The 12,658-nt window shown below is 36.8% G+C and overlaps 1 protein-coding gene across 1 annotated transcript; it reads left to right on the forward strand.

Moving 5' to 3' along the window:
• The first annotated feature begins 5,403 nt into the window (after window positions 1–5,403).
• Window positions 5,404–11,932, forward strand: TMEM18 (transmembrane protein 18). Its single transcript, XM_034436793.3, has 5 exons — window positions 5,404–5,709; window positions 6,978–7,098; window positions 8,799–8,853; window positions 10,323–10,416; window positions 11,046–11,932. The coding sequence occupies exons 1-5, from the start codon at window positions 5,662–5,664 to the stop codon at window positions 11,139–11,141; spliced, it is 414 nt and encodes a 137-aa protein (XP_034292684.2). The 5' UTR covers window positions 5,404–5,661; the 3' UTR covers window positions 11,142–11,932.
• The last annotated feature ends 726 nt before the right edge of the window (window positions 11,933–12,658 follow it).

Consider the following 12,658-nt stretch of genomic DNA (forward strand, 5'->3'; position numbering starts at 1 on the left):
GCCTTAGAAACTGTTTGACTCTTCACCTTCTACCAAGACACCTTACCCAGAACCTTGTCTGAGAAACTTATAATTATAACCATACTGTATTGCATGAATCATTCTCAATAAGGTTGGCACACCGAAATTGATGTATAAAACATACTTTTCAATTTCCAAAAATCTCAAAGACAAAAATGCCTGAACAGAGAGGTATTTATACATGCAGGATTGAAACAGGACACAATGGTTAAGTAGAGGATTTAACCAAGTCCCTTCTAATGAACAACTTGTATTTGCAGAACTCCATCAATAAAAGATACAATTGGATGACAATTGGATGTGTTATAAGAAAAAAGATTGGTATCCTGGACTGCAAATTAGACCCATTAGATTTTTTTCCCACCTTTATTACTTTACAGTAACTCATGGCGATGAACATACTATTTCCTCATATTTTTCCCACAAAAATTGAGATGAGTTGGGGAGGGAGGGTAACTGGCCCAAAATCGCCCAGTCAGCTTTCATGCCCAAGGTGGACTAGAACTCAGTCTCTTGACTTCTAGGTGAGCACTTTAACCACATTATTTAGGATACTTATATTAAAAACAGCATACAAAATAACGTACCAGAAGAAACAGTAATTCGAAAAATTTTACAGTGTGCAGAAATGGATAAGATGACACTGGAAATCAAGGAGAGGGAAGAGTCAGATTATTATAGTGTGTGGAATGTATTATATGAATGGTTAGAAAAAAGGAATCAAAACAATAATTCAGAATGTTGAATTGGGTTAACTAGGAAGTGTAAATTACTTAATAGTGTTAACCTGACAGTGATGGTTGTGTAAATAGATACAATATAAATATAAGTACTTAGATGAACAATTGAATAAAAATAGAGAATATATATCCATGTTGATACAGTAAGCTGTAAAATATATGATGTAATGTTGTTTGTTATGTTTTAATGTGTTTTTGTTTTTGTTGTATTTTTCTTTATTTTGTTGTTAAAAGTCAAAAGTTCAATAATTTTTTTTTAAAAAGCAGCATATTTCATGTGCTGTCAGAATTCAAAAATCATATATAATTAATTATAATTTAACAGAGTTGGAAGGGACCTTGTAGGTCTTCTAGTCCAACCCCCTGCTTACGCAGCAAACCCTACACCACTTCAGACAAAGGATTATCCAATCTCTTCTTAAAAACTTCCAGTGTTGGAGCATTTACAACTTCTGGAAGCAAGTTGTTCCACTGATTAATTGTTCTGTCAAGAAATTTCTCCTTAGTTCTAAGTTGCTTCTCTCCTTGATTAATTTCCACCCATTGCTTCTTGTTCTACCCTCTGGTGCTTTGCAGAATAGTTTGACTCCCTCTTTGTGGCAACCCCTGAGATATCGGAACACTGCTATCATGTCACCCCTAGTTCTTCTTTTCGTAAGACTAGACATATCCAGTTCCAGCAACCATTCATGTTTTATCCTGGAGTCCCCTAATCATCTTTGTTGCTCTTCTCTGCACTGTTTCTCAATATCTTTACATTGTGGTGACCAAAATTGGATGCAGTAATCCAAGTGTAACACGGTGGTTACAGTGCAGTACTGCAGGCTAACTTCACCTGACTGCTAGCTCCAGTTCAACAGTTCAAATCTCACCAGGCTTAAGTTTGACTCTGCCTTCCATCCTTCTGAGGTGGGTAAAAGGAGGACTCAGATTGTTGTTCCTTAATTTTTCTTCATTTAATGTTTGTATTCCATTTTATAGATGGTTTTACTGTGTAATATTTGGTGGTTTTTTTTTTTTTAATAAAAAAGTTTTTATTTTCTAATCAAACAAGTATACAATATAAACAATCATTCATACTATCATCAGAAAAAAAGAAAAAAAAATCAATTTGGTAAACTCAATCTTCATCCCCTCCTTACCACCCCCCACCCCCGACTTCCCAGAACAAAAACAGGGCATAGATTTCACCAAACATTCGCTAAAATAAACTAGCTAACTACAAGATTTGATAACTCCCAAGACCCCTTAACTCCCCTTTTACAATTTCATCAACCTCCCTTTATATAAACACAAAGTAACATGTAATCCAATAACTCTAAGAATTTTAAAACCATTAACAAATCTTAAACATTCAAACCTAAAAACATTTTTCCCCCTCCTATTTTTCTCAAAGTTCAGATATTTTGAAATCTCATAACAAAAAATAAACCTTAGATATTCACTAATTAAATTTCTACATTTTTATAATTAACCATTAGTACATTAACTAGAAAACCAAAAAAGATTAATCAACCATTAATACATCATATTTAAAGATCAATATTCAACTTTATACTTTTTCCCCCTCAATAGTTATAACACCTAAAACATAATCAATTTAAACCATGAATAGAACAACTGCAAAGCCAAAAAAAAAAAAAAATTAATCTTCCATTCTTGGTTTCTTATTTTGAAATCTCATAACAAAAAATAAACCTTAGATATTCACTAATTAAATTTCTACATTTTTTAAGTTTCTAAATTTCCCCCTTCATTATTCCTCCCTCCAATTTTTAAAATTTAAAAGATAATCAACAACATAATGTAATATTTGGTGGTTTATTGTGTGCTTTGATATGACCTATTGGCTAATTAAAAATGTAATTCTTACTATCAGATAAAATAGTTTCCGGCAAAAGATACCAAATTTTTAGCAAAAAGTATATTTAATGTTCTTTGAGTGGTATATTTGTAATGATTATTAATCTGTTTGATATTAAAACCAAATTGTGCTTTTTGTCTAATTTCAATGCGAGTTCAGGTCTGGAGTATGGACTACTGTATATATAATCCAATATGCCCTTAATCTATAACTTTACAATATAAATGAACTATTTTAATACATCATTTTAATATATGTTCCTATTCACCTTCAGACATGTGTCATTTACTAAGTTAAAAAGTGGGGAGGCTGTATAGGCTGCCATTGTGTTACTTTTATTGAATTTGTTACATTTTACTGCTTTATATTGGGAGCAGTCCAAAATCACTCTGCAACCAGGTTACCAAAATCAAATAACTAACGTGCCTCTTATGGAAAGCCCCAGTTTATTGGAAACTGAGAAGCAGCATATTAAATACCTCAGGGGAAAAAAACTGATTAAAAATAGGAAACCCAGGGGAAGATTTGGAAATAATCTTTATTTTTAACTAGTCTTTTTAAATGAGATTTTTTTCCAAACTACAAAGCTAGAGGATAAAACCAGAATTGTTTGCTTGTAAGTTCCCACCTAAATTGGTACGAGGCAAAAACCAACTAGGATTAGAGCTAAAACTTCCCCAGGCAAATTACAATCTTTTCCAAGACTTCATTTTCCTCACATTCTACTAATCGGGCACAAAAACCAATTCTAAATGACTGTCTGAACTACCTGATCTTCAACTCACCCCCAGCACTAATGAAGCAGCAGGCTAAATTTATCTTTAGCTGTTCCGATGTTAAAGTGCTTTCCCCTTCAACCAATACACATTATACTGCTTGAATGCCTTATTAACAATGTGGTTAATGACAGAATTGAGGGCTAGATCGATCCAGCTTTTATTTTAAGGCTACTATAGGTGCACTCAACACAAACCAATCCCTTCTGGCTGCATCCTCCAAAACTATTTGCAGAAAAAGCTACACAATATGGCTTCTCTCCACTTAAAGACATATTTCAGATTTTTCTGAAGTTAAAAGAATACTAGGTTTCAGTTCAGATAGCAAACTGTTGGAAAAAATATCCAGGTCCCATTCCAAGCCAGGAGAAAGGCACTGGAGATAAAATGGAGGCTGGAGACTAATTGGAAAGAGGTTCCATTTATTGAAGCAGAACCACCAACCACATGAGATTCTGGGACAGCTGACAAAATGGAGTTTAGTGTGTGGGTTTTATAAGTTCTGGATTCCTATGGGGTCACGATTGGCTTTATAGGCAAAAGGGGAAATGCAAATGCTAGATGTTTGTCTGAGCTAATTTTGTCAACCTTTGGCTTGATTGTGTTGCTTATCTGAAGTTTTTTCCCTCAGTCTTTCTGAATGGGATTACCAAATCAGCATTTCTGTAAACTAGCCTGTTCCAGCTTGGGGCAGAGAAACTCAGGCTTGTTTCTGCCTCCTAAGGTTTTTTCTCCATTTCTCCTTTAGGGGAAATAATTCTATCCTGCCTTTTTAATACCCCAAAAATTTCATTCTTGGGGGAGTTGTTCCCACACTACTGAACAAACTTGCCCAAGAGCAATTGGAATTAAATTCTTCGTCTTCAAACTAGCTTACTTCCACAAACAGTTTGAAGAACTGCAGTCCAATATGAGTTTAGCTAACAAGGTGGAATCCAAAGCACTCTTTGCAGGAATTGTGGGCCGGGGTACTGTCGCTGGTTTGAGTTGAGAATAGACTCTTGAAAGGCCCCACATTCCTGCAGGCGTAGCATACTTGCTACAGGAAAAAAAAAACATTGTGCACCTGGAGACATTGAAAGTATCAGGTGTTTTATTTGAGCACTTGTTTGCAACAAATGGGACAACCAAACTAAAGTATTTTCAATCAGTAAACTCTCATTTATTACTCAAGATTTCAGTTCTAGCGTTGTTTTTAAAAGTCAATGCAGCTATGCAGCCACTAAGCAAAACAAGGCAGAATTAGACAGGCGCAAGGTTGTGAAAAAAAGGTGTATGTAGCACACCCATAAAGTTCAAGGAAGCCCCAGTTAAAATTTTTATCTTCCTTACAGCCTTCTACATTAACTTTTCAATCACAATAAGTATGTGTTTCTTTCATAGATGTCTTCCTGGTTTTTTATTTTTCACTGTAACAGCTTTCCTTTTATTTCTATTCTGTAATATCTGTCTGTGCATATTGCTTCAATGGGATGCATGGTAAATTTTACTTTTTAAGTATACACTAAGTCACTGAAGTAAGGCTAACCGCTCCAAACTTTAGGTGTACCCAAACAACCTGCATGCATCTCCTTCCCCCCCAAAAAAGCTTAATTCCTTAATTTCCTTGTCTTCCTTCCCAAGACAAGCTATGACAACCGCGTCTTTGCGCTTCAAATTACAAGAAGTTTTCGGAGTCTTCGGAGAGGGGCGGCATACAAATTGAATTTATAATTGAATTAATAAAGCACATTTTTCCTAAAAGCTGTTTGCTTTCCTGCTCTTCTCAATTCTTCTTTCCTTTTTTAAGAAAAGCCGTGCTTGTGCTTATTCGTATATTCCCTTAGTGCACTTCCCGCCCTTCGTTCAACCAAAACCACAGGAACAACCAACCACCCATACACGAACCTCCCACAACGTTTAATGCCGCACCACGCCCGCCCAGCCCTATTTATATATCCATAGACCAGAGAAATCTCGCGAGAATCAAGTCACTCCAAGCGTCAGTGGGGGGGGAACCCTCGCTGGTCGGTTCTCGCGAGAATACCCACCTCTCACTCTCAAAGAACTACAGCTGAAAGTAGTTACAACAAACGTTTCCGGTTTTCTCATGGAACGGACCACAGAGCTGTTTATGCGACAAAGAAGGGGTGCAAGCCTTTAGATTGCATGTAGCGCCAATTCCTCTCATTTGGTTAATATTTAACCTCTTTTTATCCCCCCCACCAACAAATTTGGGTGGAATGTTTGGCTGAGGCAGAGGAGGAATTCTTCCCAAATCATGGAATTCCCAGGGCGCCTGCCGATCGGGGTCACCAGGATCCTCACGGTAATTCCTGATCGCGGAGCTTTCCCTTTTCCAGCATTTGCTGGAAGGTGGGGTGGGCTGAGCACGCTCGCGCGTGTGAACTTATTTCCTAGTTCAGGGGTGGGCAGGTATGGCCCTTTTATGACTTTTGTGGACTTCAACTCCCAGAATTCCTGAGCCAGCCATGTTAGCTCAGGAATTCTGGGAATTGAAGTCCACAAGTCATAAAAGGGCCATACCTGCCCACCTCTGTACCTAGTTGGAGCCAGAGAAGGGAACTCTGCGGCTTCGGGGGAGAAGTGGGAGGGGGGGCGTCGTAATCGTAAGCCCTTTGCAATGAAAAAGGGGATTTGTTCTTCGACCCTGCAAGGCGGAGGTGCCTTAGTTTGCAACTTCAAGGAGAGACTTAAGGATCTTGGGGGAGTGCAGAGAATCCCGAGGGGGTGGGAGGATCGTCCACGTTGCCACCTTCCCGCTTTGCCAGCAAGGCAGGAGCTTGCTGTCCTTTCTCAATTGCCCGATCCCCGTATGATTTCAGGAAGACGGGGCAACCGATAAGCAAAGGCAGGCAACTACAATCGGAATCCCTTCGACGGCACCAAGTATAGTTATTGTCTCGACATTCTGCGTGGGTAAAAAGCAACGGGGGTGGGGGGAGGGCATGATTATGGTAGTAGCTGGATCGGTTTTTGCCATGCGATGAGCAGCTGGAGAGATCCCGGCCCAGGAGGGTATCCCGTTTGTGCGCGTGAGAGAGAAAAGGAGAAAGAGAGAGATGAGAAAACGATGGAGGGAGAGAGAGAGAGAGGAAAGAGAGAAACAAATGAGAGAGAAAGGGAGGGAGGGAGAAATGAGAGAGACCTGGAGGGAGAGAGGGGGGAAAGAGAGGGAAACAAATGAGAGAGAGAAGCGGAGAAAGAAAGAAAGGGGTGGGAGTGGAAAAAGAAAAACATGAGAGGGAGAGAGAGGAAGAGAGAGATAAATGAGAGAGAAAAGGAGAGACAGAGACAGAAATGAGAAAATGATGGAGGGAGAGAATGAGAGAGGAAAAAGAGAGAAACAATTGAAAAAGAGAGAAGTGGGGGAGAGAGCGTCAATCCTTTGTTTCCTCCTGAAGGCTTGACTCTTGCTTGGGGGGAAAATATAAGGCAGAGCTAGGATTCTAACGGGCTTCAGATTGCATTCATTCATTATATTTGTAAACATAAATGTGTTCGGACTCTCTTGTCAGCAAAGGGCCCTCATCTGCAATTACAATTCTGATAAATGTATCTTCTGTTTTTTCATAGGACACCGATTGGTCTGAACCCTGGATTTTAACTCTAGTGTTTTTCCACATAGTATGCTTATTTTTTACTTACCTTTCATTCCGGCACTACCGTTTCCAAATAGGACTTTTTCTATGTCTCAGTAAGTATGTGAAGTATTTCTGTGGACATCGTTGTTCTCTGATAGACAATGAGGCACATTTTAAGGATTGTGTGTGAATGTTTTTCGCTCGTTAAGAATGCTTAGACTATAAAAAGTCACAGTAAGCCATGGTTTATAGAATAAAACACAGTTGGCTAAATTCATGCAGTGTACTAACCAGGGTTTATAAACCCCATATTTGGACTTATGGGATATACTAAGCCGCACCAAACACTATAGTATTACTCAAAGGGATACAGTAATGAGTATTTTCTGTCCATTGAATAGCCACACTGGGTATTTTGTGGCATGAGAATAGCTGTGAGTTGAGTAGGGTAGTACCATCAAATGGGCTCAATTGGAATAAGAAATAGTCAGAAATGTTTAATGGATGAAATGGGGAAATTATGTTTTGTTATGACTTAAAGTCTTTTAAATTCCTTCATAGTCAGGTTTTTTCTAAGTCCAGAATTTTTTTTGCTGTCCATTCTGAGAGTATATGGAGGTCCCATGTTATTTCCTCTTTTTGATTCAAGCAAAGTGTTAGCCCAAGATAGACTTTAATCTTAATTAAGGTTCTGGCAGGAATATTTATATGATACTATTCCATTCATTAGAGGGAAAATTGGGAGTTAAGTCTGTTAGTTCTTCCCCATAGTGCTCTCTACTGTTGGCAGAAGGGATGTGATAAATTAATTCATGAATGAGAATTAGCTCCTGAGTGTTTCCTTGGAATCCATACTCTGTAGGATAGAATGGCTTTTTTTCTATATTGGATAAATAAACAGATCCTTTATTATTTATATGTTGAGTTTATGAGTTATGTGGTCTTGCTATAATGATAAAAGTAAAAACTCTAAAACTTCTAAAAAAAGATACAGAACATTTCCACTAGTTTAAGTCAAATCAATAATAGGACTGTAGTCTTGTATATTATATAAAAAGCTTTAGTGGGAAAGAAATGTCCATCATGTAATAATCCTTGATTTTAAAAGTGAGGAACTGTCCTCTAGATATTGTTGAATGTTAGCTGACATTTTCTCTTACTGTGGAATAATGCTAAATGGAGCACTTTGAAATTTGATTCTACATGTGTGCCACTCAGACCTTGACTGCTCTCCAACACTCTCCAACCACACAGGCAAGTTTTAGGTGAAATTTTAAAATTGGGAATAGGAACAGTGTCTTTCCAGAAGCCTCCAATTCCCATTCCTATTCTAACCATCCTCATATCAGAAAAGTTTTGAAAACATTATCCCTACTAGGGATGCTGTAACCTTGCTGATTTGCTTTCAGCTGCTGCTGCTGCTCTTACTTCATTTGGGCATGAGAAGTAATTTTGGGATTGAGGCATGCAAAACCTGCACTTCTGTTTACAACCACTTGTCATTTAGCAATTATCCTTCGTTACCAACCATTTACAAATTGTTAGCCCTGTGAAGTAATCCAAACAAGAAGCACAACCAGGAATGCTACTCTGTCTTCATTGTAAGTTTACATTAGCAAAATCTTCCAAGACTGAAAGTATTTCCCCATGCCTTTCCTTTTGCTCGCTGGAAAACTAAAGAGGGCCCCTTGTGAAATGCTTCCCTTGCCAGCCTTTCTTCTGTGTGGTACACATTTTATATGCCGGTTATCCAGTCGGTTGTACTGATGATTCAATACCCTTTAGTAATCTGTAATTATACTTGTCTTTCTAGTAATCCTGGTATTTTGTGCAGAATACATAAATGAAGCAGCTGCTGCAAACTGGAGGTAATTACATTATTTTTATTTTATATACATATATATAAAACACACACACACACACACACACATACATATATATTGCATAAAATATTACTCTATCAAAAAAAAACCCTATTCCTATTGCCTTATTTTTATAAATAACTCAAGGCAGCAAACCTAATACGTCTTTCTCCTCTTCTTATTTTCTTCACCTCTGTGAGGTGAGTTGGGCTGAGAGAGAGAGGGGGGGGGCAAAGTCACCCGACTGGCTTTCATGGTTAAGGCAGGACTTGAACTTATGGTCCCCTGTTTTTTCCCCTCCTGGATGACTGGCAATACAGGTAGTCCTTGACTTACAACTATTTCTTTAGTGGCTGTTTGAAGTTATAAGGCATTGAAAAGGCATTAAAGTAAGTTCGAATCTTGCCAGGCTCAAGGTTGACTCAGCCTTCCATCCTTTCTAAGGTAGGTAAATTGAGGACCCAGTTTGTGGGGGCAATAAGATGACTTTGTATAAAATATACAAAAGTATGAAGGCTATTGCTTAACACATTGTAAACCGCCCTGAGTCTCCGGAGAAGGGCGGTATATAAATCAAATTAAAAAAAAAAAAAAAAAAAGTGACTTGCAACAATTTTTCATATTTACGAAAAGTCAAAGTTGTAGCATCCCCATGGTCATGTGATCAAAATTCAGCCACTTGGCAACTGCCATATATTTATGACTGTTGCAGTATCCCGGGATCATGTGATCATTTTTTGCAACCTCCTGACAAGCAAAGTTATTGGAGAAGCCAGATTCACTTAACCCATGTTACTAACTTAACAATTGCAGTGATTCACGTAATTTTATATGGACAAATATAATGAAATAGGGGACCCATTTATACAGTATGCCAAAAACATAGTTATATAAATAGAAATATACATGCAATTGAATAGTAATCACACTAGATAACTATATATAAAATGATTACCACTGCTAAATTGATATACTTTTTTCCTTAGTTGTATTTTTTTTCACTTTTTAAAAAATTTCTATATTTTTTTTCTTTTTGTATTTTTATCTTTGCATTAGGGTTTTTTTTAAAAAATCTATACTGTAAAAGCCATAAAACAATACATGTTTAACAAGATAGGTTTTCCTTCCTTTCCAGTTGCTACCTTGTGCCCAATGTTTACATAATTCGGTTCCCTGAAAGAAGAATCCAAAGCTCAACAGTAGGAGCACTGAAAACATGATTCTAAGAGTGCATTTATTTGAACACTCTGCCATCTTAAATCAAGCCAAATGCTCAGGAGCAGCCAGCAAAATACAGCTAGCATAAAGCAAATGATAACCTGGAAAACAAGTTTTCAAACTTTTGGTATTTAAAGTCCAGGAGTTCAGTCTTATCTCTTTCCATTTGGAAATAAGCCTTTAGTCTGTTCACTGTTGTCTTTTATGGAGTTTGTTTTCACCAAGGATGTTTATTTTAATTTTTTGCTCCTTTACAGATTCTTCTCAAAGCACCAGTACTTTGATTCCCAAGGAATGTTTATTTCATTAGTGTTCTCAGTACCATTACTCCTAAATGCCATCCTCATAGTGGTAAGCACCAATCTCTTTCTTTCAAAATCTTGGCATCAAGTCAAAATGCAAAAGGAATCAGGAAAAAAAATGTTTTATTATAGAAAATTCCTATTTATGGTGTCTGGTGATACTTTCATAATGTTTGATACTCAGGCATTTATTAGTAGCTATTATACTTATAATGCAAATAACATCACTTTAGTGACATCTTGACACACTTGTGATATCAATTGCTCAACTTGGTAACCCTTTTTAACCACTAAAGCGTGTTAGTAATGGAAACCAGCAACACCCATCTTGTATAGGCTTATGCAAATTAAAATATATCTGTAATCTGTAAAATCATAAGTAGTGAAGTGATTAAGGTAGATAGAACTACAAAGAGTACTTTATTGAGAAAACAAAGATTTAGAATGAAGATTGCTATTTATTCACTACCATTTTGATAACATTCTGTACTTATTAATGAGGTTTTGTTCTCATTTGGAAAAATTGACAGTACTTCAAATATTGGGCTTCACACCAAGCTTGATAGCATCTTCTCTTAATGTCTGGAGATTTAGATTGCATAAAGAAAGGCCCCTGGAGAAATGAGAACATTATCAGGAATTGAATTTCACGTGTCATAATTTGTTTTTGTTTTTCAGATTGCTTGGGTTTATAAAACAGTGAACGTAATGACAGAACTAAAGACGATACAGCAGAAAAGGAAAGCAAGGAGAGAAGAAAAGAAAAGTCAATAAATAAGTGTATCTTTTATAACTGGTTATGTTACCAAATATTCTGTCACCCATATTAACTTGAGGTTGGAAGTTTAGGATTTTTACATTCCTTTATAAATGGTCTTATGTTCTTACTGTTCTATGAAAAAAATCATGTTCATTTTGAGCCCACTGTTAGAGCAATTCTTATATGGCATTTTGCTGTATAGGCTACTTCATTCTGAACCAGCCATAAGGCATCTCATACATTTATTAGATTTTCTCTAATGTACTGTTTTATCATAGCTTAATGCTGAGTTGTTCAAGGTTTTATGATAGATGTTGTGCATCAAATATGCCAAAATGAACAAGTAAATCTTAATAAGTACCAGTTCATAAAACTGGTTAGCTACATAATTGCCACCCATGATTCATTTCCATTTAGCAATTATCATAGCAATATAACAGTTTATACAACATTTTCATGGTACAAAAATAATTATTGTTGGTACAAACTTCAGTAAAACAAAAATGATAAAACGTTGCATTGTGACATGAGGCAAACCCTCAGCCTTCCATTCTGGCACGTCAACATCAGATATAAATATATATCTGATATATATTGCGGTATATAAATCATGTGGTTTGTGTTGCTATGCATGTTTTGTCATCCCCCACGTGAATGCCTGTGCTAAGCCTGCTTGGTTGTAAATTTCTTGCATTTCGTGGGTGTTGTATTCAAACTTTTATATGAGAAGTGTAATTTAATAGTGTGGTTTGCTGTGGTTGTCATATGAACTTGTTCCTGTTTTTTAATTAAATGCTTAAAGGTTCATTAGGCTCTATCGTTTTTTTAGACTTTTGTAAATACTTTGGATTGCATTCCTATATTTATGTAGGAGCAAGTTACTGAACTCAGTCTGAAACAGTTTTACTTACTAACAAGTAAGCTTGCGTTTAAGAAAATGTGAATAGGATTGTGCTGTGCGATTAGGAGCTCAGAGTTGTTGTAATATAGCAAATTGCTGTTGAAGAAGCAAGCAAAATCTAATACCAGGAAGTCATGAAATGTGAGAAGCTCACACAAGTGGAATCAAAGTCCTGGATCTGAAGAGGATACAGAGATTAAAATAGAATTAATGTAAATTTGGTGCTAGTGATGCCACCAGATTTAATCTGGTGTAAGAGGAATGTTTAGTCCTGCTTTGGACAAAATGGTAACAAAAGGTTTACCCCAAACAGAAGGGGGGGGAAAGGTTGAAATATTTGTAGAAGAAACACAACAGCCTGATGATTCTCTTAAGTTTTGATCCTATAATCCTAAAATGTACTTTGATCTTTTTTTAATATTTGCAAGGCTCTAGCAAACTTGTATGCCTTATCAAAATAATAATATCCAAAATAGGAGAAAGGGGTGTAATTAGGAAGGCAGGAAAAAACCAGTGTCAGGTATTATTTTCGTGTGTGTGTGTGTAGGCATCTTCATATCCATCCATTTGGACTGGAAAACAGTTCATAGAGGCAAACTGAAAATAGCTGAGACTTTGGAGTAGTTGTCT

This window comes from Pantherophis guttatus, chromosome 1 (genome assembly GCF_059756535.1).
Source record: "Pantherophis guttatus breed Tessera chromosome 1, ASM5975653v1, whole genome shotgun sequence".
Lineage (NCBI taxonomy): Eukaryota > Metazoa > Chordata > Lepidosauria > Squamata > Colubridae > Pantherophis > Pantherophis guttatus.